Genomic DNA, 26,893 nt, shown 5'->3' on the forward strand with positions numbered 1-26,893 from the left:
AGTTCTCTTAAGTAGCCGTTGAGCTTTAACTGTTTTTACATGTTACTTTTTATCTAGGGGTATAAAAATAGCCCATAGCAATATTGCTGAGTCATGCTAACCAGCCTCATGACCTCTTTGCAAGAATCTTCTCACTTGCACTTCTTAGGTCTTTACATGTAAGAACATTGCCCGCTTCACTGAGACGCCGGCTGTTTCCAGCGCTGACACGGTATGCGAAGGGTTCCCCACGCCCCTTCGGGTGGAGCTGATTGCAGGGCTGGCAGTTTGGGTGGTGTGGTCCAATACAGGAGGCTGAATGTTTGTGTGATTCCTTGTTCATTTTCCGCTCCCTCAGTGTGTTACATTCATGCAAAAGGAAGAGGCTAAATAGGGACTTAGATAGTTTTATAGTAATACAAAAATCCTGTTTAGGTCCTAAAAGCTGTGGAAACTGTTTTTGACAAGCTTAAGAAGGTTTTTGGTTTTGTTGCTCTTAGCTCAGAGGTCCTCTATTTCTTGTCTCTGTTTTTTTCTAATTTCCTGCCCTGATAAAATGAACTATTCTGCTGATGGACCTTGAAGTTTAGCCCCTCCTTCCTGGACCAGACTGTCCACAAAGCCACCACAATTACCAGCTTCCCAAGTTGAGAGGAGTGGTCTCAGCTTTGTGCTGTTACTGCTTCAAAATATACCTCAGGTAAAGTCTAAGCTATTGTTTGTAATGTAAGTTAACATGATTTGTCATAAAGTAACACCATGACATTCTGCTTATTCCATCACACTAAGAAAATAAATTCAAGAAATTTCACTTTGAACTCTGGCTTAGAAATGAAGTGAATTTCAACATTGAGAATAAACATAAAATGAAGGATATACAGTTTAAGAACCAGTAAGCCATTCATTTTCTGACTGTTTCTTTTGCTGTTGATTAATCTCTGGTTTACAAAGCATGTTTTGTGCATTCACAGCAAAGATGTGAATGAAAGTAACCGCATTATGTCTAAAAGTAACTTAACAATAATAGTGAATTAGTTTTTGTAATGTTACCTGTGATCCGTGGCAGACCAGAAACTGTCTCCAGATGATTTCAATTTCTCACATCTTCTAGGTTCTAAACAGCTTTAGTAACAACTAACATCTTTAGGCAAACAAAGAGTGTAAGAAAAACTGAATAATGGTGTCACCTGAGTCAGAAAATATATTCATAAGTATGCTGTTAAAAGATGGAAGAATGTAGTTTTAATGAACTAACATGTGTGTCAAACTTACAGACAGAATTAATTATTTCTGTGTTTTATGAATGTGTGCGCATAGTAACTGCTATTGAGAGCAATGAGAGGAACAAAAATTGATAGAACTCACTTGAAGGGACTAAAAATGCAAGGCTGTGCAGCTTTCATGGTAGTTTTCAGGTAAATTGAAGGCAAAGGCAAAAATGCCTTTAGGAGTAGAAATGTTTTGAATGAGAAGTGTTATAGAAATAACTTCAATGCCTTGAGTGGAATCTACACAAGTAGAATGAGTCCAAACAACTCTAGTACAAGAAGAAAGGGGAAACCACTAGGGAGGGGAACAAAACCCCAAACAACTGTTTAGAGATACTGTTCCAAACTGGTGAGAATAAATGAGCAGAGGCATAGGTTAGGTTTAAGTGTTGGGAATTGAGAAGGCAAAGGTTCTTAAGGAGCTAAGCTGTAGTTAAGGAAGTGGAGCTTCTGCATGTGCTGTATCATTGGCTTTTATTGCTGGAAATATTTTGGTAGAAGTGTTTTATCATTTTGTTTTCAATCTGTTCACAGTGGAACAACTTGTGGCCTAACTTGGTATCAGAGCAAGTATCTAAAACACTTGAGATACTAAAGGAGCCATTAGTATTGCTATAGAACTATAAGTTGTGATGGACATAAACTCTCTGCCCCAACCATTATATGCTGTGTCACTCCTGACTCCACAGAAGGAGCCGTGGTTGGACTTCAGCTGTTACAGAAAATCTGTCGCAAAATCTGTAAGTAAAATGTGAGTGCAGGTAGAAACGTTTGAGGAGGTGAATCTACTTAGGTGGCAGACTGTCTGTGCCAGCCATGCCGAGTTCTGTTTTTACTTGGTGATAGTGACCGTGTGCTCTTGGTACATCCCTGTGTTCGTTTGGATCACAAGGGTCTAATTTGTCATCTTTTATTCTTTGCTGTGGAAGCTATTGTATGTAGGGGAATAGTTGCTTTTCTCGGCCTGCTGGTTATGCTCTGGCTAGTGCATCATAGTAGAGGTGCTAAGACCATTTTCCTGCTTCAAATTTCATGCTGCATTTCTGTTTTCCACCCCCCAATCCCCACATGCTTACCTCTCATGTTTGATCACTGAAGGAAGAGTACGGTCTTTTTAGCTAAATTTCCTAAGGACTCTTGAAACCTAAAATCTAGCAGGTCAGGAGGGAGAGCGTTCAGAGGAGAAGGTTAAGTGGTAGCTTCCTTTTTTAGTCTCCCCATGTACCTCCTTTCTTCTTTCTGGTTTCCATTTCTGGACTGTCATGATATTTGAGTTACACAGAACTGAACCAAATGGCTGGTGTTTGAGATCATGAGCATGACTGCAAATTTGCTGGATGCTCAATTTTTTTGGCCTGAAATCTCTTTGGAGTATTACTCCCTGTGAATAGGTCATGCACTCTGAAACATACAATCATAGCATGACATTTTTTAATGTCTTTCTGTACCCTTACATTCTGTTACAGGCAAACCACAGGCACATCTCTCAGGAGTGTTGTTCGGTGCAATACTTTGTCTAAACATTTTCCCACTGGATGTAATCCAGTCTGGGATCGCAACTGTCGTGAGAATGCAACAAATCATTCTGGGAAGTATCTAAATTTGCCCCTATTGGTTAAAGCAATGTTTATGCACAGCCAGAACCACATGACAGAGGAGAGGGTACTCTTGAACCCTGTTAGTAATATGTACTAAAAAAATACCAGAGCTCCCATTTTTTTGTATGGGTAAACCTCAAAACTACTGTTTGCTGGTTTGAACAACCCCTGATTTGAACATCATTGAAAGAAAGCCAGGAAAGCAACTGGAGTCAGCTCAGAAACATTTTTTAGTCTCGTAGCCACTTTATTCAAACCAACAAACAAATAAAAACCCTCAAAAAACTCCCAACAAAAAAGCCTTTTCAAAAATGTACATTTTCTTTGACAGAGTATTTCAGGACTTTATCGTGATTGCTTGAGATGTAGTACCTACATGAAGACTGCCAGTAGGAAACCGTCAAACATAAAATAAATGCCATCTGTGTACACGTTGTTGCTCATTTTCAGTCCTGCCTCAGATCAGCATAAATCACTGTTCACTATATGTATATATATCACTGTCATATATGTATCACTGTATTGTATATAATCACTATATAGTAACTTCCTTACATCTACAAGGTAACTAATAATTATCAGCCTTGCAAAGAGGTATATTTAGCAGTTTTCCAGTGGAGTGAATTGCAGAGCTCTCATACAAGCAGGGCAAATGACCAAGAAAATACTATTTCCATGGGTTGCTCTGAACACTCTAGCATGGTGGATTTGTCTCCAACTGTAACAGAAGCTCAGGTTACAAAATACAGCATTTAATACATATCTGAGGGAAAGATCTAAGGTACTTGGATGATAGAGGCTCTGTCAGGCAAAGAATGAAGCATGTTGGCAGGAGCACTGGTGTTGTTGCAGCCTGTTCTGCATGAGCTCTGGAGGATAAAATGTGTGTTCATTCCTATGTTAAGCAGCTAAAACTGTGGCCTGGTTGCTCCTGCTTCTAACTGCCATTTCAATTTAGGATATTGACAGGGAAGATCCTTTAGGTAAGGAATAATACCTGTTTTAAAGGCCCAGATTGTCTGGGCCCTGCTGTGCACGGTCACCTGCTTGGGGAGTGAGTGATGGCATCTTCTGTGCCTTATTAATCAGGTGACAGTTTGAGAAACAAACAGGCATGAAAATAGAAACTAAAGATTTATGGGTTTAGGTGCAAAGTAGGTAAGTATTGTGAAAATGGACAAAAATAGAAGTGAGAGCTGTTGCTGTTGAGGAACATTTAAATAATAATAATAAGCTAGATCCTGAGCACAAAAGATATAGTGCATGAAAATAAAAGTAAGAATGGGGTGGAGAAAATTATCTAAAACAAAATGGAAACATTCAAACTGCAAGACAGCCTGTTTGGTTTTTAAGTTGTTGACTTTAGCTGGGTGCTTAGTAGTACAGCCGTTTCCTAAATATGTCAGCATTATTAAAAAGGCAGCAGTTTGTAAGTAAATGCAGGGTGATGCTGAGGAAAGGACAATATTAAATGTTTGTTGAATCACCTCACCTTTTATGCTCAAATATCCTGTTAGAACTAGATAACAAAACCCCGGAATTTGTTGACTTGTTTTGTAGTGTAAGATCAATGGCAAAACTGCTGCAGGTATGTGCTTTATCTGAGGAATGACTGGTTGTTACAAATGTAAAGAATAAACTTTTACAATAAACATAATTTTTCAGCCTAGTCCTGAAGAAGCTAGGAGCAGTTCCAGTGTGCAAACTCTAATTTATTAATTTGATTATGCCTATTTGCCTTTGCAAAGCTTTGATGTTCGGAAGTCAGTGTTTAAGCCTTGCTGCAGATGACGGCTCTATTGGAAGTTATTAATCACTGAATGAGTCATGTTCACCTGCATTAGACAATGTCTAAGCAGTATGATAAAGTTGAACATGACCTGAGTTTAGGGTAGATGGATTAAATATGATTTGTTTAAATTTGTCTCAAATCCATTGTAGATAAGACACTCTGTATGATAAATTCCCCGAAGAAATGTTTGGTTATTTTTAAACAAACCAGAAAATTAGGACCTGTAACGTCTTTAAAACACTGGTGAAAAATAGAGGGCAGTTCAGCATTTCAAGTGCAAATTTGAAGGAAATTTCTAGGTTGATTATAACTTAAGTTGGTGGGACACCATCTTCTTCCGTTTTCAGAATGATATATCTCTTGATTTGGGTATAAATTGGTGCATTTGTGAGTAGTGCTGAGCTTATATGGAAGTCTGCTGCTCCTGGAATGTATGGCTTTAATTTACATAGTGCAGCTCTCCTCCTCCTGCTGGCCATGGAAACTGTAATCAGAGTAACTGATTCAACTTAGGACACAGCAGAAGAAGGCTTTTACTTTTTTCAGAAACTTTATTGACACAGTTCTTCCTGCTCTGGGGACTCTCACAGTAGCAACAAAGGAGAAAGCATGAAACTTCAATAGAAGGTTGTTAAGTGCAAGTAAACCAAACATTTTTTTTATTTTTTCCTCTTTCATATGTCAGCAATTAATCATTAATTGTAACAGTTGCTGTGCTTTGGATTCAGTATGGGATTTGGTATGAGAAGATTCTTGATAATACACTGATGTTTTCAGTTGTTACTAAGAAATCAACAACTTTTCAACTTCCCATGTCCTGCTAGTGTGCAGGTGTACAAGAAGATGGGAGGGAGCATAGCCGGAGCAATGGACCCAAATTGGGCAGTGAAATATTCCATATTGTATAATGCCATGCTCAGCATATAGAGGAGGGTTGGCCAGGAAGCAGGGGCTCTCACTTTCGGGATTGCGGTTTTGGGATCTTGTCTTCTCTGGGATTGCTAGCTGGGAACTGGGTTATAGGGTATCGGTCAGTGGGTGGTGAGCATCAGCTGGTAGATAGCAGTCTTGTGGCAAAAAGCAGCTGCATGTTGTCTGTCTTTTGCCTGGTTTTTAAAGTTCAGTGATGCAGTTCTGTGCCATAAATCTAATCGTGTAGTTGGCAAATAACTCTGTGAGAGATATATGTTAGATGGCTGTTGAAAATGGTGTCAGTGCCTAACTGTTAGGGATTTAGCTTGTCTAATAACTTGCTTCAGTCCAACATCTGAAAAGTTGTTTGCTTCAGACTAACAATAGCCCTTGCAGAGTTTGTTGTGTTTGGCTTCAGTGATGTGCTTTGGGAGTGCACTCTGAAAGAGAACTTCAAGAACTCTTGTCTTCCTAGAATGAGAGAACTGTACTTCCATCATTAGTCAATAAACAGTCCCGGTTTAGAACAGCACTTTCCCATTAGATACTGCCTTTCCTATGTTATTAATCACCTACATTTATTTCTGTGATACTGAAATCTTTTTGCTCTCCTTGTCTGTTCTGATTTTGTAGTCTTAGGAAGCTAATGGAGCACAAAGGACTTTTCAAACACATTCTGGTCACCTTCAGTTTTCATCATAGCTAGTTACATACAGCTGTTATAATTCAGAATATTTTTAACATGAAGCTCTAGTTTTACTGTTTGCTAAACGATATTTATGGCTAAAATTTCTTACAATAGTTGTCGATGAAAAAGCTATTGAAAAATTTGTACAAAATCCATCTGCTCAGTTTTTTACTACTTTAATAAGAAACTGGTTTTCACTGCTTTCTGAAGAGTATTCTTAACCTTCTGTAGGAAAACAGAATGAACACTTGTATCTTACAATTATAGGTTTGACATAGTGGACATTATCTAATGAATTGTACATACTCCATCATTATTTACCTATTCAGTGGCTCTTTCCTGTGTTCAGCATGCTCCACCCCACTTATAATGTCATCACAGGGTGTTTAAAGACTCACAGTATGTGTATTTTTAGAAATTTGAGTTCCAGTCTATGGGAAGATCCTAGAACCAAAGCAATCATTTGCAGTTCGTGACATTAACACTTTTTTCTCCTTCCTTTTTTTTTTTTTTTTTTTAACTGTGCATCAAGTCAATAAGAAGTGAAAATGAATAGAGCTCGAATGTTACTGCAACATATCATACTGAATTTTTGAATTAGTACACAGCTTAGCTCCTAAATCAGACCAGTTCTGTTTTAATTAGAACCTGTGATAAATGTCTTGTTATTTATTGGTTAATAGATCTCTCACAAGGGAATTCAGATTGTGCATGTTCTTTCCTGCCACAGTTTAACTTGTTCTCAGAGTTAGATTCTGTGTAGTAGATCTGGAATCTAACCAAATCAAATGATTCAAGAGGAAAAAGGAAAACCGAACAAAATCCCCAGAGGATACATATGATCAGTGGAAACAGCAGATGTGCTTTTCTCAGAGATGCTGGGAGCATCTGCACTGTGTTCATCAGAGGCTAAAGGTACTACCTAGGTTGAATGTTATTGCACAGCTTTATGACTGTATGATTCATTTCTCAAATTAACATGATTTGGGTCACAAATTTAAGGGCAAGATCTTGCTAAATGCCTGAAGAGGGGCCACTAGTTATACTGGATTATGTAAACAGAAGTGATACAGAAGAGACAATCCATGAGTCAGTGCATTCACTACAGGCTTGCTTTTTCCAGGCAGAAGGAGCCATCACATAGTAACTGAATTTAAGTGAAGCACCAGTTTGCAGAGAAGGTACAGTGGATTTTGTACTTTAATGCTGGCAGGCAATATTCTATTTAAAAGCCATGTGTGCTAAAAGCAATGCTTCAAAAGAAAAAGCCATATGCATTTAAAACAGCAATCTATTTAACTGATTTAGACACGGATATTTTTAGGGTTTTTTTTTTGTTTTCTTTTGATGTAAAGCAAGAAAAATTTGTCCTCCAGAACAGTTTAGCAGATGCACAATGAAGAACCTCCTACCCTACCCTGGTGACTTATAATTATAGTCAGATTGTAGTGTCCCCATCATTTGGACAACAGGTAGCAAAATGATGGCCTTCATGAACAAAGATGCACAGCAAAACTTCGCAGCTTCATTGTTCCTCTTAATTTCTTGGCAAGTTTAGAGAAACCTTCCAAAAGCTATGAATTTCTGATTCCGTCCCAGTATTTTGTGCTGTCTGAAGTCTGGAAGGACTTTAAGGAAAACTCAAGAACACTGGGGAAGAGCTTGCTTGATTGCAATGATTATTTTTACTTTATCAGGAAGAATACTGGGAGGATAAGAACAAAACTTTTTATCTGATAATTTGAGGTTAATGCCTGGGATCTGCTACAGAACTGTGTGCATAGGAAAGAAGTGATCCTCTGGTCAGAGAACTCTGTCCTGGAGGAATTAAGAATTCTCAAGCAAGGCCCCCTGTCTTCTGTTCTGTGCTGCGTATTAACCTTACCTCTTCTTGTTTGAATCAAGAAAATACCAAAAGCTGATTGGGCTGAGGAAAGCACATCTCTGAATGTTAGCACTAAAGTGGTGTACCTAATGTCACCATTTCTTTAAACCATTATGAAGCTGGTTTTCTCTTTAACACCAACCAAACCAAAGGAACATCCGTTTTTCTAACAAAAGGTTGGTCCTGTTGTGAGTCCCTTATGCTGTTTAAAACCAGTGGATGCCATCTGGTCATATTGGAACCTGGATAATTCCGTCTTGTATTTTCTTAGTTTCAACCCTGCCCCCCCGGTGTCCGGGTGTTCTGCTGAATTGTATTCTTTAAATATTAGATTGCTGTGTAGTGGTTTTCTGTATTTTGTTCCACTTTGTGCTGTGACACTTGGTGTTCCTTAGTTTTTGCTAGTTTCCTTTGACTTCATAAAGCAGCTTGGTTGAAGGATGCTACTGGAGTTCATTGTACAGTCTTCAACAATTATGCAGACCAAATGATGGAATTCAAGACTGCATATCAGGTCCAGTGACTGTTATATAAGGCTAGATATACCATATCAGAATAGTTTATTTGTAGGCATATGGAAGCTGACTTCTAGAGCAAAGAATTCCTCGAGAAGACAGCCAGAGAAAAGTGAAAATACAATACATAGTGATTCCAAGCCCAACATGTAAGTTCCCTGACAGTGGTTGTAATTGCTGCAATGAAAGATGTTGCTTACTAAAGAAAAGATGGCAAGGGTGTGGCTTCTACAGCATTTCTTCTTAACTGCATGTTTAAATAAGGGATTAGATAATGAAGCAGCAGTGTAGTGCAAGGGGTGAAAGCACGACTGTTACGTCACCTGTCTCCTTCTATGTCAATGTCAAAATTTTCTGTCTGTATTGCAGCTGAAGTGAAAATAATCAAGACAAGGCCCAATGAAGTATAACCTGGTTGCAGGTCTAGGCATTAGAATGGGTTTTCTGGCATTCCAGGCTTTTGGCATCAACTCAGCAGTAGGAATGATTGCATAACCAGTGGGGTTTTGGGCATGTGTTGCCATTGTCCCCTCAGCGTATCCATCCCTGTCCCCCTATCCCCCCTTCCTTCAACCACCCAACCAAAGCTGTAGTAACAGCAGTGATGAGAGGATGAGTCCCACGCTGGGTGATTGAAACTGATTATGGTTCTCCATCCTTCTAGAGAATGATCTGTTTTTCTCCAGGCAAAATTTAACCTTCAGTCCTTAGCCCAAATGAGCAGTAGTGAAATTGTTGGTGTCATGCATGTGGCATTTGGCTAAAGGTGAAATCAAGTCTGCTTTTTAAATAGAAGGATCTTGGTTTTCTTTCTTTAGAATCCAAAGTGATGAATTTCATATTCTTGTAGTAGTGACTTATTTACAAACCACAGACTTACACAGCAACTATATTGACGGTTGATAATGGCTGTCACAGTTTTCCAAACAGTAGCACTGAATCAATTCACATGTATTTGAAAAAGTACTTACTTCAACACTGAAAATAGGTATTTCAAATCAGAATACATAAATTTGCATTGTATTTTATCTGTGTAATCTGTCTTTAAAAGTTCTGTCACTCTTATATGTTAGTCTGATACTCCTCGTGGGTGTACTTTCCAGAAGAGCAAACTGAAGACAGGTGTGATCCCTCTTCTGTACTCTGGCCAGAAACCATCGTGTACAACAATCTACTGTAACCTAATGATGTAAAAGATCAAGTCACGGCAACTGAGATGATATCTTGGGCATCTCTAGCTGGATTTTATCTCTGGGGGAAAAAAAATTAACAGTAGCTTGGCACTAGATTAGTTTTCTGATTAAATCTTGATGTAGCCCTTTGCTTTTAAGATACCAGTTGTTGCCCAAAGAAGCAGAGAGTAATCAGGATAATCAGTGACAAATACACACACTGATTCACCTCCTGGAGGTATTGCATTCTGAGACAGAGTTGTGAAGTATGATGTAGGAAACACTGGCTTTTAAGATACCCTCGCAAAGTGTTTGCGTAGAGGAATTTTCCATGACAGTTCACCTGCTTCTGATGTAGGATGCTAAACCATACTTTTTATTGGGATAATTGGAAGGTTCTTTATGAAAGATGTCATTGACTTCACCATGGTTTGGAAGGCTAAGCCTCCGTGGTATTAACCACAGTATCAAAAATGCTCTTCCAGGTTGTGTTCTGTTTCTGATGAACCCAGCTTACTGTGCTGTAGACCAGTAGCATTTTTGAGTTTCTACACAGCAATTATTGCAAGAATTTTGTACTCCATCCAAAATTCCAAAAGTATGGTGCCATGTTTAACATAACTATGTTCAAAAGTTGGGTGACCACTGTGAGCATGACTTCAACAAAAAGAGTTATAATCTAACTCTTGTCTGGAAGCATGCAAATTGTGGCAAATGTCACTGAGAGTTGTGTAGTCCTTGCGTCTCACTCGAGGCAGAAGCATTTGTGGCAGATATTTGTCTCTGCTCTCTGGCGTGTCCAGAAATGACAATTCCATATACCTCCAAGCAGTCAGACTTGTACTTCATTTCTGGCTGCTCAGGGTATCCTTATCATATGATACGAACTTCTTTTGACTGCATGTAGCTCTTTGCTTGGGCTTTGACAAGAATATGGCTCTGCTGCTGGAGGTAACAGAGAGGTGTGATGCCAGTTACTGCAAGAATGGCTAGGACTACTGTTGTTTTAAATACTAGTCTTTAAATGTGGCACAAATATCTGTAAGATGAAGTTTGAGTGCTGCAGGGCGAATCTCACAGACTGGGTTTATGTAGCTGTGGTCAGAGGTGGAGCCTTGTCTTGCCATCTAAGCACACAGTTAATACAAAAGTTCAAATATGGCAATAATTCTCTTTCTAAGAATGCACTTTTCCAGGTTTTTATTATTTTATAATCATAAAGCCCCACATTCTTATTAATTTCTTGAAATACTTCACCACTTCTCAGTAGATCATTGGTCACATCAATGTCACAATAGGCATAACAATAACATATGTGCACGGATGTACACCCTTAAAATTTAAGTTAGAGGCTTGAGTTTTTAGCTCCTAAGTCTGGCATTCAAGATTCTGCAGTTAACAGTGGGATCAAGATCAAGTGTGAATGCATTGACCTGTCCTTTTCAGTCTTCCACACTCCCTTTTGAGACCTTTTTTATGAACAGGCAGGAAATGTCAGTAACACAATAGATCATTGTCATGAAGCATGAACCGGTAGTCTAGTTTCAGTCTTGGGAGCACAAAATAAAAATCATCTGAAGGGATAAATGTGGAATAGATCACATCAATATCTGCAAGACTACATAAACCCTCCCCCCTTAATGAATAGCTAAATGTTTATTAATAGAAATTTTAATCAAGATCCAGATTCAGAACAGTAGGTCATAGAGCTTTTAATGACAGCTCTTTGTGCCTCAGACTGTGCCTTGTAGGTAGTGGTAGTACCTTGTTCTTGGCAAGACTGTGCTTTAAGATGCAGTTGGGGGAACTCCTAAGTGGACTGGATGTGGAAGGAATGTCAGCTCCCAAGATTGCTTTAAGAAGAAAGTAATCAGTTTCAGGGCTCTTTGAAGAAATGCCAAGACTTACACATGTTTGGAATTGCCATATGACTTCATGAGACACTTTCAATTGCAGTTTTGTTATGTCAGTGGTGAAATAATGGCAGTCTCCATAAACCTGGAAGTCCTGGATGAGTAGGAGCTTCATTTTTCCCTAGTCACACTGTGTCATGTATGGTAAAGAGCACTTTTAAAGCAGAGTTGTTACATTTGTCCATTGCTTTAAGGCCACCAAAGAGCACAGACGGGACTCTGCTCCAATTCTGCATTTTGCTTTGCTTCATAATACTGTTTGTTTTGTTGGTCTCCCTCCATCTCTTGTGCTGACTGCCAGGTGGCTGCCACTGCTGTTGTGTTCTGCTACTGTGTCAGAGGGTCTGATGCCTGCATGATTGCACTGTAAGCACTCCTTAGTCGTCTTTGCCTCCCCCTGCTCCAGAACAAGTTGTCATTATTTGGAGGACACAGGACAGTCAGGAGCCTGCCCTCTCCTTGACCTTTCAGATAACTGACTATTCATGCAAATATTACAAATATGTTCTGGAGGGAGCAAAACATTCTCACTGAAATATTGCTGTCCCACACCATAACCACCTACTGGAGGAGGCTGAAAAGTGGTATACCACTGATTATCAGGAATGGGCTTTGTCTCAGTGCCTTCCACTTAGCACAGAGTGGCACTGTCATACCAGAAAGCCTATCTTGCCTAGATCTGGTTATTTCCACCGGCACTATTTTACCACTACGCATTTTCTCTAGAGATCTGCTGCCCTTCTTTGCCATTTACGAGGAGGAAGCAAACGTCAGGTCTGCTTTTTTCACTGAAGAAACAACTGTGCATGAGGGAAGGCAAGGGTGAAAGTGTGCCCTCTAGGATTTTGAAGAAACCAAGCAGAAAAACCTTAATGGTATTTATTTTGAAAGAGTTTCTGCAATGGTTAACAACTGGTTTTCCAAAGGAAGCAACGAGAGAAACTGTAGCTTTATTCAGTGTGCAATGACTGAAATGCCCATCACAGGCCTTAGCCTCCTCTGTGTACTTCTAGAAACCAGTGTTTCCCAAAGCACAGAAATTATAAGCATAGGGTTATTTCAGGGGTCCTTACTAAAACACAGCCTTGGTGATTTTTTTTTTTTTTAATTCTATCATGCATGAAAAGACTTGCTCCTATGGCAACTCCCCACTGCTAGACTACTAACTTGAGAGAATTTTCAAATTTTAATTATAAGCCACATGAACTTTTAAAAATTAATATATGTATATTGCCATTTGCCACCACATCACTAATACAGCTCAAGTAATGAGCTGTAAAATACCATTTTAATGCAAAAATACATACATTGAGATTCTCTTCTTGTGCAGACAAATGTTCCAGAATAATTCAGAATGAATTATTTTTGCAGTGAAGATAATTTGGCAATTTTAAAAGATGCAATGAAGGTCTTCCTTAGAAATTTATCTAGCAACATGAAGAATTAGTATTTCTACCAGGAGTTCACTAAGATGATTAATTATCTCAGATTAATATCTTTATGGATAATTAGTAAAACTGGAAGCACATTTTGACAAGTGTTTATCATTCTGTTGGTAGGTGGACAAAACATTTTGATAAATCTACAAGATGTTCACAGTAAACTGGTTTTTGTGAGGAAAATTCTTTTGTTGTGGAAGAGAGGAATATGTGTGAAAACTGTGTGAAAAATGTTTTCTTTTTGTAGAATGGTGAGCAAAGATTGTTCAGTGGTCCTGTGAACGTTGCAGAATTGGGCTGAATGAGGCTAAGGTGAACATCTATTGAAGGGTTCTGCAAGTAAATAAATTGCAAAGCACAAAAGGTTTTCAAAAGAGTTTAATAAATAATGAGGTTCTTTCTGTACTGTATAAACTATAAATATGCCATGCAGTCCTTTATAACTTAAAATAATTTACAGACTGAGGTAGGGGGCTAGGAGGATGCTGTCGTGGGGTTTAGATCCGTCTCAGGGTCTCCCTGACTTCCTGCTGAGCACACACACACAGGCTGTGTCAATTCGAATAAACCGCCAGGCTGCTTGCTTGCCCTCCATCGTCAGCGCTTTGACAAAGGTGTGTGTTGTGGTGCAGTAAGAGTTCCAGTGCTTTGCATCAATCCCTCGGCACCCACTGGAGACTGGCTTAGGGTCCCTGCACTTGGTCTCAAAAAAATACTGCTTAAAAATGTTGTTGTTAATGTTGACCTCTCCCAACACTGTCACCTCTTTGCCTTTAATGTCAGTGGCTGTGGTTTTGTCCCCAACCCACATGCTGACACTGTCACACACTGAGAACTCTCCCCGGTGTAATACGGGATGTGCAGTCCTCTTGGTCCTGGCAGTCCTGTTGAGAGAACCTGTACTGCTGAGGAATCCCATATTCTGTCCTTGCCCTGACACTGGGGGGGGCTGTGTGCTGAACAGCACCCGAGGAGACCGGAAACGCCTCCTCTTAAAGAATTTGGGGTCCATGGTGATATTTATAGCTTCTCTTCTACCTATTGTCCAAGTAGAATGACCGTGGGCTGTCTGTGGAGCTGCCATGGGAATGTGGTGTCTGTTACTCCGGTGGGTATTGACCAGGGAATGTTCTGCAGGATACTCCAGTGGAGCATTGTCCTCTGACTTTGGAGCTGCCTGTGTGCCGATCAAAAAAGCTATAATCAGAGTGTAGTACAGCATGGACATTACGCTATGCACCTAGAACAAAAGAAAAACGTGATGTTACTGTAAGCTATGCTGGCACAAACGGATGCCATTGCTGACAAATTTATGAGATATTTAGGATCATAAAGATTTCATCAGGTATTCATGTGGGTGCCAGATGTTGTTCTTCCGGAAGAGCTCATTCAGACGGCGTAAGTGTTCTTAATAAAGTGAGAACATTAGAAAATAATAGCTAGATTATTATTAATTCCTCTGGTATTTGTTATTAGAACACTGTTTATGAAGCACTTGTTTGGTGTTATTAATGTGGAGACCATATGGCAACAGCATGTTCCCAGGAGTAAAATCTCTAGTGATTTTTGCAGCAACCTTTTTGGCCAGAGCTGGTCTCTTGGCTGCAAATACCCTGCAGAGTAGTGAGAGCAGAAGTAGTCCCTTGGCTAAAACAGCTGTCTGTGCAGTTGATTTGTCTGCAGAGGTATCCCTGGGGTTAGGGTGGGGACCACCAAGCCTGCACTTGTGCGAAGAGGGGAGCCCCAGTGAATAGTGCCATTATCACACATTCAACAGCCTTGCTTACCTGCCATGGGGACAGGCCCCGCCACTCTGGCTGGCTCAGCTGCCTCCAGCAGCCTCCATCTATCCCATCTGCCCTTTGCTGATTCTGGTCAAATAAACCCCAGGCTGCTTCCCAGAAGAGCTCTGGCATCATGTTGTCACAAGGGCAGATGGGATTTTTCCATGTTGAAGCTGCTTATTAGGACAAATATGGGTATCATATAGATGCACCATGGGTGCAAGGCTACTTCTGGGTCTGTACAGCATATCTACAACTGTTGCGGCCATAGTACTGGAAGTTACCTACAGGGAAACACCTTCCTTTTTTCAGAGGGCTGTGACCAAGAAACTCCACAAATGGCACTGCACAGCAGATCCAGGGCCACTGCTAGCCTTCCTTCAATTTGGAGAATATGTGCATCAGTTTGGGTGTGGAAAAGTGCAAGACAAATGTCTAAAACTTTGCTAAGAACACTTTTATGCTAGAAGACCAGCAGCAGTAATACCTTGTTGGGTAACTACCATGTTGACTAATTCAGCCGCCTGTTGGGTTAACACATCAGCAGCAGGCATCCTGGGAATAAGAGACATTTAAAAAATGATCTGAAATTGCAGTTAAGGGCAGACATTGTATTTTCTCTGTGAAGATTTAATAAGCAGAGACAGGGTATAAACAGAAAAAAACTACCAAGCGAGGCTCCTCCCCTGTCTCTTTGCCTTGTTTTGCCTGACATGTCTCAGCTGGCCCTGAATTACACTGTGTCCGGCCAGCAGGCAGGCAGCCGCACACAGACTGGACAAACAGGGTTTTGTAAAAGAGGAATCAGGCTCTGCAGTTCCACTCTGATTTCCCAGCATGTCTTAATGTTTTTTCTGGGTGTGGGTCAATTACTGTTGAGGTTCCCCCTCTCTCTTTCTGTTCAGCTTTTTCAGACTAGAATCCCAAACAGCACGAAAGCAGTCAAAAGGGCTTTAGCTTTCCTAGAGCACAGTCTTGTAGAAAATGCAGAAACCTAAGATTTCCCATAGGATCTTGTGCAGATAGTCTTATCTTGGACAAGAGCTGAAGTTAAATAAACAGCAGTGTTTCTGCAGGTCTGGGCAAGCATTTAAGAAATCAGCAGGAGATACCAAGTGGAGGTAGTGGCTGAAGAGGATGAAGATGCTACAGACCCTGCATCAAGGGGAGAAAAAAGAAAAGAAAAGAAAGGCCAAAAGCCACATTAGCATTGTCTGCGCAACAGTTGGGCTGGAAGAATGATGAGGATGAGAGTCAAATCTCTCTCACAGAAAAAATCCTTACTGTTCCAAAGCCACTTTAATTTGCTTAAAACAAGGCTGAGGGTTGCTGCTTTCCCACATGCTGCTCGTGCTTGAGCAGTCATCATCATCTGTATAAGGAAATAGAGCTGGGTGTAGCTCAATAGCTCTGCTATGCACGATTCAGAGAGTAACCCCTTGTTCTACAACCAAATTGAAATCAGATGGTTCATTACATCTCTAAAGACTTAGTTTTCCTGACAGAAATGTTAATGGAAGAGGTCTGCAGAACAAAATCCAGGCACAATTTAGACATGCCAATAGCAGCCTCAACCTATTGTGTTTATACATAAACCTTTTTTTACTATTTCCTTCTGTAGGAAAGAGAGGTTGCAATGTCAGCAAAGAGCTGTTTCTGGTTCTATGCTGTACAAGCTTCACTGCTCTAAAATGCAGCTACATTTATCTTCCTTTTCTGAGTTTCTTAAGTTGCATATGCTAAGATTATTGCTTTAAGGCCATTAACACAAAATCACAAAGATGTCACCTTCTTGCCTTTTTTTTTTTTTTTTAAACATGACCTTGTATTTCCTCTCTTTGTGGTAAAGCATTCTGTGGGGAGTGTGGCCCAAACACAGTCAAAAATATATTTGGGATACCTGGTAGTTTTCCTGAAGTTTCAAAATTGAATCTTTTAATCAATTATTAAATTAGTGGAGAATAGAAACTGATTAAAAAAGTGGTCTAGGCTTGATGACAACACAAGCAGAAAAAGTTAACATCGAACAAGCAGGTATGCCTTAGACTATGAGGACTGTGGACTTCTTTGCTGAAGCATAACAGATCTTTTACAGGCTGTTTTGGGGGGTTATTTCTAAACTTTGTCACAGACTTAGTTACTGGACCCCTTTCGTGCTGCTTTATAAAGGTGTTCGCAGTGCATGCCAGGTGCAGCCATCTGAACTTCCAGGGAGATGCACAGCTGCCGATTTTAGTGCTGGTAGTACATGGGTATCTGTAACATTGGCCACAAAGGTTACTGCAGGCATTTCAATGCTCAAAATACAAAAACTGTACTAAACCAGGGGATGTTTAATGAGAATTGTGACTTCTAAGTGGACCGTCTCTCATTATAAGTAAGTATTCCCCACAAAAGATATGATGTCTGGCAACAATAAAAGAAAACAGAGTAAGTGGAAACTCCCATTTTAGCCAGACAATAGCTAGCTATTGGGTATCAGTGAAGCAACTGGTTTAATAAGTCAAAGAACTAAGCTTTTCCAAAAATAGGAGTATTAAATGTGAACTGCCCTTATCTTCATTTAGAAGACAGACCAATGATTTTTTTAAGTTCAAGATGATGATTCTCTTCCCCACTAGTGTGTTGGTCAAATGTCATTTAAACACTTTTGGTGTAGCTGTTCAGGCTACTGTGTGATACTAGGAATAGACGATTTCAGTCTGCTCTGAGAAGAGTGTGTGTGTTGTGCTTACCTCTGAGTATACTGCACAAAAAACTTCTCCCCCAGCAAGGTCTTTATTTCATCCAGACGCTGAGCTGGGGTTGGCTGCAGCATGCCATCGGGCCAGTTTGACTGCGTAGCTGAGTCTGGGAGTTGCTTATTCTGCGTTCCACTAGAAGCAGAAATATTTGTTTCAATAATTAGCCAGCAAGTAAGTGTTCTCAGTACCATTTCCCACTTGACAGCAGGTGTACAAATCCACTTGCTTGGCTCTCTGAACCGTGCCATTTTCACTGTTACGGTGTAGAGCTTGTCTAAAGTGCAGTTCTTGACTTTCAAGAGCAGCACATTTGTAATACAGAGCTACCTTTATTCAGCAGCTTTACCAGACTGTGGTTAACAGTCCACTGCTCACAATCCCTCTCAGGCATCTTCCAGGCTCACCAAAAACAGGAGTGATACAGCATAGTGAAGCAATACCTGCTGATGTCACTGTGTGCGCTCAGTTTGCACAGTAGCGATAGACAAACAAGGGTTCAGAACCCCCCATCATCTTTGGGAAGCAAGTCTGGTTTCAAGTAAAGGCACTGCAAGTTGTGTGCCAGGAAATGCAGATGATGTAAAACTCAGCAGCTACTCTGAGTGGTTCTCCAGGTTCTTCTAAACAGCACTATCACCAGCCCTGGGTCCTTTTTCTGTCACAGTACTTCAAAATGGTGCACTCCTATTGTCAATACTTAAACACTCAAAACCAGGGACATTTGTAGAACCTGACATTTGTAGGACACGAACTATGTGCTATCCACAAACTGGCCATGCACACATCTTAGTTACACAGTTCATGCCTCGTGCTTTCTCTTCTTAACAATGCCCCAAATGCTAGAAGTTCTTTAGACACCCTGAAGGAGGATTGCGTGCATATTACTGTCCATTCTGAACAGCCAGTGGAAAGTACCTTTTGTTTCTCCTTTGAGTTTTTGTCAATACATACAGTAACATTGTCAGTGATTGTAGTATTTCATGTGAAATACCAGCTACCTACAGGATAGTTCTAGCCTCCCCAATGCTCCCATCACTTTTTGAACCACCAATGAAAAAATACAGTTGCAAAGTTGCCTGAGCTGTTTTTTAGTAGTGTCATGTTTAGTGAAAGGGAGTGGAGGAAAAAAAAGTGTGCAGCTCAACAGACTGGAGTGACAGGTTACAGGTTATCCAGTGATGGTGACTGGACTCTGCTGATTGTTGGAACATGAGTTCCACTTCAGCAATTTCATGACAGAGTGCTGAAGGTCTGTTTCAGTGAAGAGATGATGCCTGAGGTCTTTCTGAGATCTTTCACATGGAAAAATAAAAAAAGATATTCTAAGGCTCTTACACTGCCAGAGCAAGAAGACACTGTGCTAAAAGCTAGTGCTTTGGTCAGCTTCAGTGCTGGAAGCCTACAATTTCAGGAAAAAAACAAAATCGGTATGCTGTACAAAATGAAACTCGGAGACAAGCTTGGGATGACATTTTAGGGGGTGAACCAAGTGTGTCCTTACCTTAAAGAATCTCCTAAGACCTTTGGCCAACTAGCACTGGCGAGGTGAAAAGAGATTAAGCTACCCTCTTTCTGTTGGAGGCAGGCTGCCTTTTTTATTCAGGCAGGAATCAGGTGAGGGCCAGAGACGTACTTGAGTCTTTGTGGCTTAGAGAATATGAAGACCTTTCACAGGACAAAGGCCTTAAACTTTGGGGATGTTTTAGTATGTGATTCAGCGTGGGTCCAAATGAGCTATTTGGCTGGGATACTCTTTTTATTGAGGCAACATAAACTGTAAACCTGCTCCCAGATGTAGGAGAAGTTGGTCAGAAGATAAGGGTAGCCTAGTGAAGCCTGGGGAAGAAGAGGCAAGCAATGGGCTGAAAGCAACATCTACAACAGCAGGGAAATTTCTTGGTCAATTCAGTAGATAATCAGAAAGAAAATCAGTTTGCCCTTTGCTGGCAGAGAATTATCTGATTGTGGTTGATATTTGAGAAGAACTGAAGATATAAAACTTGGAGACACATGAAGGCACATACTTAAATGCTTGTCCTCTGGCTACTGTAAAGGCAGAAATAATCCCAGTCTTAATTACTACACTGTGAATGGTCATATAGACCCCAAATCTAAGGAAAAAACATTATTTTCTTCACTAGTTAAATCCAACATGCTGATGCCTTCTCAGCAGAGTACATTTCTGATTGTAAATTCATCAGTGCTATTGAAAGTGATAAAAATAGTATTTTATTAATCTTAAATATTTAGATAGCTTATCTGTTCCATTTAATAAGGTAAAGAAGGGTTGTATAAGGTACTTCTGTACTGCAAAAGATACTGCGGGATTCAGTGTGGAGATGCGAGTGTGTTTGTTAAGGAGAACATGCTGCTTACACCAAAGCATGAACTGAATTCATTTTATACCTGCACAATTTATGTCCCCAGGAGAGCTGGCTGCCACTAACTTTAGCCACTGCGTTTGACTCTTACCAAGATCCATATACAAGCTACATAATTTAAAAAAAATCTAACTGAAATCTTCCAAGCCCATTTTCAAGCAGTGCAGGGCAGAGGAGTCAATCTGTTAACGTGTTCATTGTATCATGTTATGCAAACACTTCCGTAATGGTTTGGCCACTCTTTGGATTCGCTGCTGTCTGTAAATCATGGCTCATGTTTTACTGTACCTGTGTTAAGCTAGTTACAGTGATATGAATGTGTCAGAAAAGTCAAAGTTCTGAAATCCAAAGCTTCATGCTACCAGACTGAATATGCTGTATTTTTGCAAGAATGTACTAGCAAAGTAATAACCCTTTCAGTGGACTCTTGACAGTTTAGTAACGGTAATGATAGAGCTATAATATGCTGGCTGCTGCCAAAAATAATCCAACAACTTTTCCAACTGTTCTGCCACCCTAAGAAAACAGTGCTTCAATTCCAACTGGCTGCTTTTTAACCACAAAAGAGTTTATTTTCAGTTGGGCTTTTTTTTAAGTTCTTTTACTGTCTTCCCGGATTCCTGGTTGTGGCAGAATCCGGTAAATGATGCGGTGTTAGTCAAATGATGCTGAAGATGGCATCTGTATACTATTCCTCTCTACCTACCATTCCCAGAGTTAATAAAATATCCTACTGAAGTGAGTATTTCTTCAAAATTTACATGCCTTCAGGATTACAGACCTGGGGAGTAAAACACCCCACTTCATTCTTATCTCTGAGTCTCAGCACATTTAGTAGGAGCAGCAGCACATTATAAATATTAAAAAGTGCTCTTTGCCCATGAATGCTTCATAGGGGTTTACAGTAAAATAAATACAATATTTACCAGCTGATCCAAGGGCTGTCTGAGAAAGGTAGTAATTGAAAAAGAGATGATCAGTCTCCCTGTTTCTTTGCTTATTTGGCTATCACACAATAAAGACGTCACTAGTAGAAGCCTGAACAGCCTAAAAGCAGCGTCACAAGGGGCTTAATGTAGGAGTGGAGAAATGGATCACATCAGAAAGCAAGTGGTTCTGTGTCTTGAAAAACTCTGCTTGCAGGCACCTGTAAGCGAAACAAGTGCCAAACAAAACAAATATGTATAGGGAACTCCCTTGTTTTTTTTAAATAATTATCCCACAGAATCTGAGGAAGAACAGACGAAGAGAATATGTTTCCTGGAAACTTATTTAGATCTGCAAATTCAGTAAATTTACTAAATTAATTACTTCCAGTAAGAATAGCAGTAAAATTCTTGCCAAATCTCTGTATAAATCCCTGTTGGATGTAAAACCCCCAAACATGTATGATAACTCTGGAATCCAGTGCAGATTAATTTCAATTCAGACTGCAGTACTTGGACAGTTAGCAACTGGGTTATAAAGCATGTAAAGATATATGTGAGAGTTTTGGAGTTCCAAGAGCAATTTATAGATATGACACTTCTCTGTTAACACTGCCATTGAATTTTGGTGGCTCTGTTTTTTCTACAATACAGAAAAATAGCTCTCTTAAACCTTGAAGCATTGATAAAGTATCGTTACAGTGGGGAGAAAAAATGATGTACTATGTTGAAGCAGTTCAGTTTCATGACTACCACTTGTATAACTAAAAATACAGCATGGAAGATCAGACTCCAGGACACCACCTATTCTTTCTCCCCAGAACAGTGAACAGTGCAGCTTCTCACTACAGGAATGTTCATGTTTGGAGAGAAAATGGAAGCTTGATTTAGCACAACTCCAGCAAACCAATAATGGTGATGTTTAACCAACATAAACTCCCTCAGTTATTCAGCTCTGTCAGAACAAAGCAGAAATACTTCTTTTGCACAACTGTCACAATTCTAATCTTTTAAATAGCTTTTTTGGGGGGTATATTTTAAACTTAAACATCCCAGGAGGGTCCCTTCCAGTTATGTGTTCTTCTGAAATCAGCTGTTTTCACAGAATAATATATACTTCATGCTAACTGGCAAAACATCAACACCATGTTTTACTACATTTTAGGGGTATTTTTACATTTGTGTTCACAGTGGTTTGATTCTGCTTTCATTGACTCAGGAGGAAAGACTGGGGGAGACAGATGAAAGCCTGCTACTTGAAATTTACTTGAAAAATTACATTTCAGAAAGTTCACAGCCTTCTAATGTTTCTTATTTCTGGTTACATTTGACCATGGTATCGTATCATGAACAACAAACAGCTTTCCAGTAGCAAGATTTGCTCTGTGGCTTATAAAATCTTCCCAGTATCCATCAGACCCGGGGCATTTTTTTCACAGAATGATGACTTACTTTCCACTCAGAAACACTAAGAATTTCACCACAGTGAACTCCTAAGGACTGAGGATGTTCATTTAATGCACAATTAATTTTCCAGCTAGCTTTTACTGAAAGTGTGATCTGAATGTTTATTGCCATGTGCCTTTGCTAAATGTGAGACTTAAAATCCAGGAAAATAAATAAAAACCTGGTGGAGCAGTTAGTACTTAAAGTCATACTGCTGTGTTCTTCCAGCATGAAGTGAAAACTAAGACCAAGCCTTGATTTTATACCAGAACACCTCTGACACTTCATGTTATTACTGTCATAGCACTACACAGTTGGGAGCATCCTCAGCTTGCGTGAAGTTTGCTGCTGCTTGAATTGAAGGAACAAAATTTTCCAAAATGCAAATTTGTTATTTGTCGTCCATAATGCACCAGTAAAGCTTTAATTATGTCTCATTTTTTATCCTAGATACTTCCTATTTGCTGCCCACGGAGTACTGTTTAGACTGTTAGAGCACAGAAACCAAATATAAGACCTGTCTGTCTTGTAGGTCTTGAGGTTCTTGGGTATCCTCATCCTTCCGGTAATGCCTGACTAGGTAAAGTGAAGCACTAGAGTTGAACTGGGCTATCAATGTGGTATTACTATCTGTAAATGTTAGTAAAAATGAAGCGTGTTTGTCTGTAATACAGAGTATTTTTAGTGGTGTATTTTAATAGAGAATACAGTGCAGCCTTCTAACTGCACATTCACCAAATTCCATTGTAGTAGCTCCTACGCTAGTAAGAGAAAAGATAAATTAATGCTCAGTTTGGTTTAATCAAATACAGCAAGTAAATAGTTTTCTAAATAAAAATAAACATAGGCATAGAATGCTGTAATCTAAAGCATGATACAATTTGGAATGCTGTTTTCTGTCGTTCTTGAAGTTGTTGGCATATTTTAGGGATGTGCAAAAAATAAACATAAAGGGTATTTGAATCTTTTTGTATTCATGATTACAGAAACGCTGATATATCTTGAATTTATGAAAGGACGCATATTTCAGAAGTGATTTCCCTACTGCAAATAACCTAATTACTCTCAAGTCTCATATAGTTCATGCAGAAGGTGTGGAAGAACAAGGCATTAGGCTTGTGAGACCACACATCTGATTTACAAATTTTGTAATTCAGATTACAGGAAATAGGAGAAAACCAACATCATAATAGCAGGAAATAATAGTTTTCAGAATATTGAATGAGTCAGTGGAGTCCCCTGAGTATCTAATTAGAATTCTCCATTTCAGAGATGAGAAGTGGTTGCTTTATTCAATAACAACAAAAGAAGTCTGTACTATGTAGGGCTTGACCCAGCAGTGAAACTTGTGCGGTTCTTTCCAGTGATACAGTATGGAGCGTGTGTGCTGTGCTAGGGCTATTGGTAGCAGATGGTTTGCAGCCAGTAAACTGCCACGTGTTTTCTGGTATTATTTGCAATGATGGATGATATACTTGGCTGCCTATGCAGCAGATGGGATCATGGAGGTCACCAAAATAAGCAACAAGTAGTGAATTAGTTTTATCTGGCTGCTTCTGATAGTAAGAAAAAAATGAGGGAGGAAGTTGCTGTTGAAGTTGCTGTTAAAGAGAAGATGTCTACTGGCACATCTTCCTCACTGAAGCATTTGAACAAGTATATGAATTACAGTTTAGCAGTAGCAATTCAGGAATATGACACATGAGAGGCCTCGAAGGGAATCCTTAAGCCATTATGACTAAGAGCAGTGTCAGAGGCACCATATTTCATCTTTCCCTTGATCTTAGCTGATGAGCAAAAAAATGGGAATTTCTAATGGACTCAAGTTTTCATTCCTCTATTATATCTACAGTGACTCATCCTGTAAAGAAGAGCTTTATGTATGCTGAAGAAGCAGTTGAAACCTACCTGTGTCTCATACACTTCCTTTTGTTCCAAATGCCTCCAGTACTGAAATGTTCCTTTGAGTATTTCTAAGGAGAGTAGCAGACTGAGAAAAATGCTGCCCTGAAGCAATAAGCATGCATCAAGTCACCATGATCATTGTCATCACATGTTGTGCAACAACCTCTAGATTTCTGACTCAAGTTTACTCTAGGCAAGGGTAATAACAAGAGTGCTCGATTGCCCATGATGTATCTGTCCATTTTGGGTACTTAAGGAAAAATAGCACTGTGAGTCTTGACCTGCAGGGTGGAGATTCACCAAATCAGAAACTGGTAAGGCTTTGGAAAACTTGTCTTCTTAGGGTTTATTTTATGCTTATTGGGGCATAAGTAAAGGGAATGGTTTATTTTCAGGATTCTAATTTCATCACTTGTATCCTGAACCAGTATATAAGTATTTCAATTGCTGGTGCTTCTGCAGAGAGGCCCAAAAAGAAGAAAACAAGTCTATTGCCTGTCACCTTCATTGACACTCCATTCCCTCAGCACAGGGTGACAAGTGAAGCTACCTGATGGGAGAAATCCAGCCTGCAGCAGCAGGTGGTGGTTTCTTGCAGTAGGTGACAGAGCCTTGTGACACAGGACAGACAGAGCTCAACTTTAAAAGGCTAATTTTGTAACTGCTGCGTTGTAAAACATAAGACTTATGTTTCTAAGAATGCAGCGTTCAGCATTACGTTACTCTCACATCTAGAATACACTCACGGGAATTTAGAGTCATCGGCAGTCATCTGAAACATGGTCTCCTTTCGAAAACATACATGATCTTCAGGTCGTGATGACGATACCAGTAAAAACTTGCAATTGGATGCAGCTCTTATTGTGACAGATTGGGTGTTAGTACAGTGTTAAAAACATGCACAGACCCACTCTGATAGGAGAGAAAATTTTATCCTATTTAAGATAACAAAACCAAACTGACACTCATTAAATAAAAGATACAGAAATTTTCAGGATAAAAATATCTTAAAATACAGTGAAGGAAAAATGAATTAATGGTCACTTTTGAAAACCAGTGAGAAATCTCTCTGAAAATAAATGATAGAAAACAGCCTTAGGAGCATGTGAATCTGATTCTCCTGAAGTTGGTGCCCTCAGTGGCATGAAGCTGGTAATATTAAGTGATATAAAAAAGAAGTAAGAACGCTGGCTAGAAATAAGTTATCTGAGCATACTACAGTTGTATGGCATCCCTATATTATAATCTATAAAGCAAATCTTAAAATTGGTGATTGACATGTGATGATTGCTTTAGAACTTTCAATACAGACATCAAAATGTATATATATTTTATAAGACTCCAGGGTTTCATAAATCCTAATTCGTTGGCATAAAAGAGTGTTTTGTTGGCATAAAGTTCTCAGGCACTAACTGACAGGAGAACTACTGCAACATAATTGGGATAAATCCATCCCACCCATATAGAGTTGGATGCCTTTGAGGTCTGTGAAAACAGATGTCTCCATCCTACCCAACTAGAAGGCAGCACGAAAGATTGCTGCTCACCTACAGTTCCTGTCCAAGAGGAGGAGTTGTTTCCTAGTTGCTGCTTAAAACAGTGAGTCAAAAAGAACTGCATGAGGGTGGGTGCATGGCCTGTCCTTGTCTTTCTCTACACCTTTCCCAAATGGATCTTGAGCTGGTCCTGCCAAGTGTCTAGCTTGCTGTATTTGGTCCCGAGGTTTCCAATGCGAAATGACCAGAAATGAAAGAATGGGAATTTTGGACTTTATGAAACTACCAAAATCAAACTGGAATTCATCTGGGAAAAGGAAGTATGAGGGCAATCAGACTACAATGTTACTATCCCATCTTACAGCCAAAATTAGTTAAGGCAGAAAAATACGGTATCTTTACACAACAGCAAACTGGTCCAACTAGTGATCTTATTCCAGCTATTCCAAAGGAAATATAAATCCTGATTCTTGTTCAAACCCTGATTAATAAGAACCAGCTGAATCCTAACAGCAATGCTAGCATTTAATTTTTATTCAAGCTCATAATTTTCATTTTTGTTACCCTTTTCACTTTTCTACCGCTGTACAAAGAAATTTGAAACAAATGAGACTTTTCATGATTGGACATGTATTGTAGTATAATGCATAAAATGTGGTAACTCCAAAAATGAGGTAGAAAATAAAAATGAACTGGTATTTCATGATCAGATTCCCAGAGATAGATTCCATCATCTCTAATGTTTCTCTAGATATTGAATTTGGAAAAGAACGTTATGCAAATACAAAGAAACTATGGCCAAGATTCTCATGACTTCTAATACTTGATGCCTCTGTGCTTCAGGCTTTCCTGTTCTGTTCTCTCTTTACATCAAAAGGGAAATTTATCCTCTACAAATCTTCCAGTGCTTTTCTAACAACATTAAAAACCTCAACGATATTTTAATGGGGCAGGAATTTTGAAAATACAAGAGGGAAGTTGAATTGTGTCTGTACTTGGCAAGTCAAAATACAGGAAGGATGCAGCAGAGAAGTCTAGAGAGTTGAGAGA

General features: G+C 39.5%; 1 protein-coding gene across 2 annotated transcripts in view; it reads right to left on the bottom strand.

The window, feature by feature from the left end:
• Positions 1 to 13,533: 13,533 nt before the first annotated feature.
• The window catches only part of NGF (nerve growth factor), a 32,900-nt gene continuing 19,540 nt past the window's right edge, over positions 13,534 to 26,893 (bottom strand). Inside the window, exons 2-3 of one of the 2 annotated variants that reach the window (XM_074925544.1) lie at positions 17,681 to 17,821; positions 13,534 to 14,401 (exon numbers count right to left, since the gene is read on the bottom strand). In XM_074925544.1, the coding sequence (XP_074781645.1) occupies positions 13,670 to 14,389 (720 nt within the window). In that variant the 5' untranslated portion in view covers positions 14,390 to 14,401; positions 17,681 to 17,821 and the 3' untranslated portion in view covers positions 13,534 to 13,669. The remainder of the gene's footprint in view (positions 14,402 to 17,680; positions 17,822 to 26,893) is intronic. The other variant, XM_074925545.1, reaches the window with a different exon arrangement.

Source organism: Athene noctua, chromosome 23 (assembly GCF_965140245.1).
Source record: "Athene noctua chromosome 23, bAthNoc1.hap1.1, whole genome shotgun sequence".
Lineage (NCBI taxonomy): Eukaryota > Metazoa > Chordata > Aves > Strigiformes > Strigidae > Athene > Athene noctua.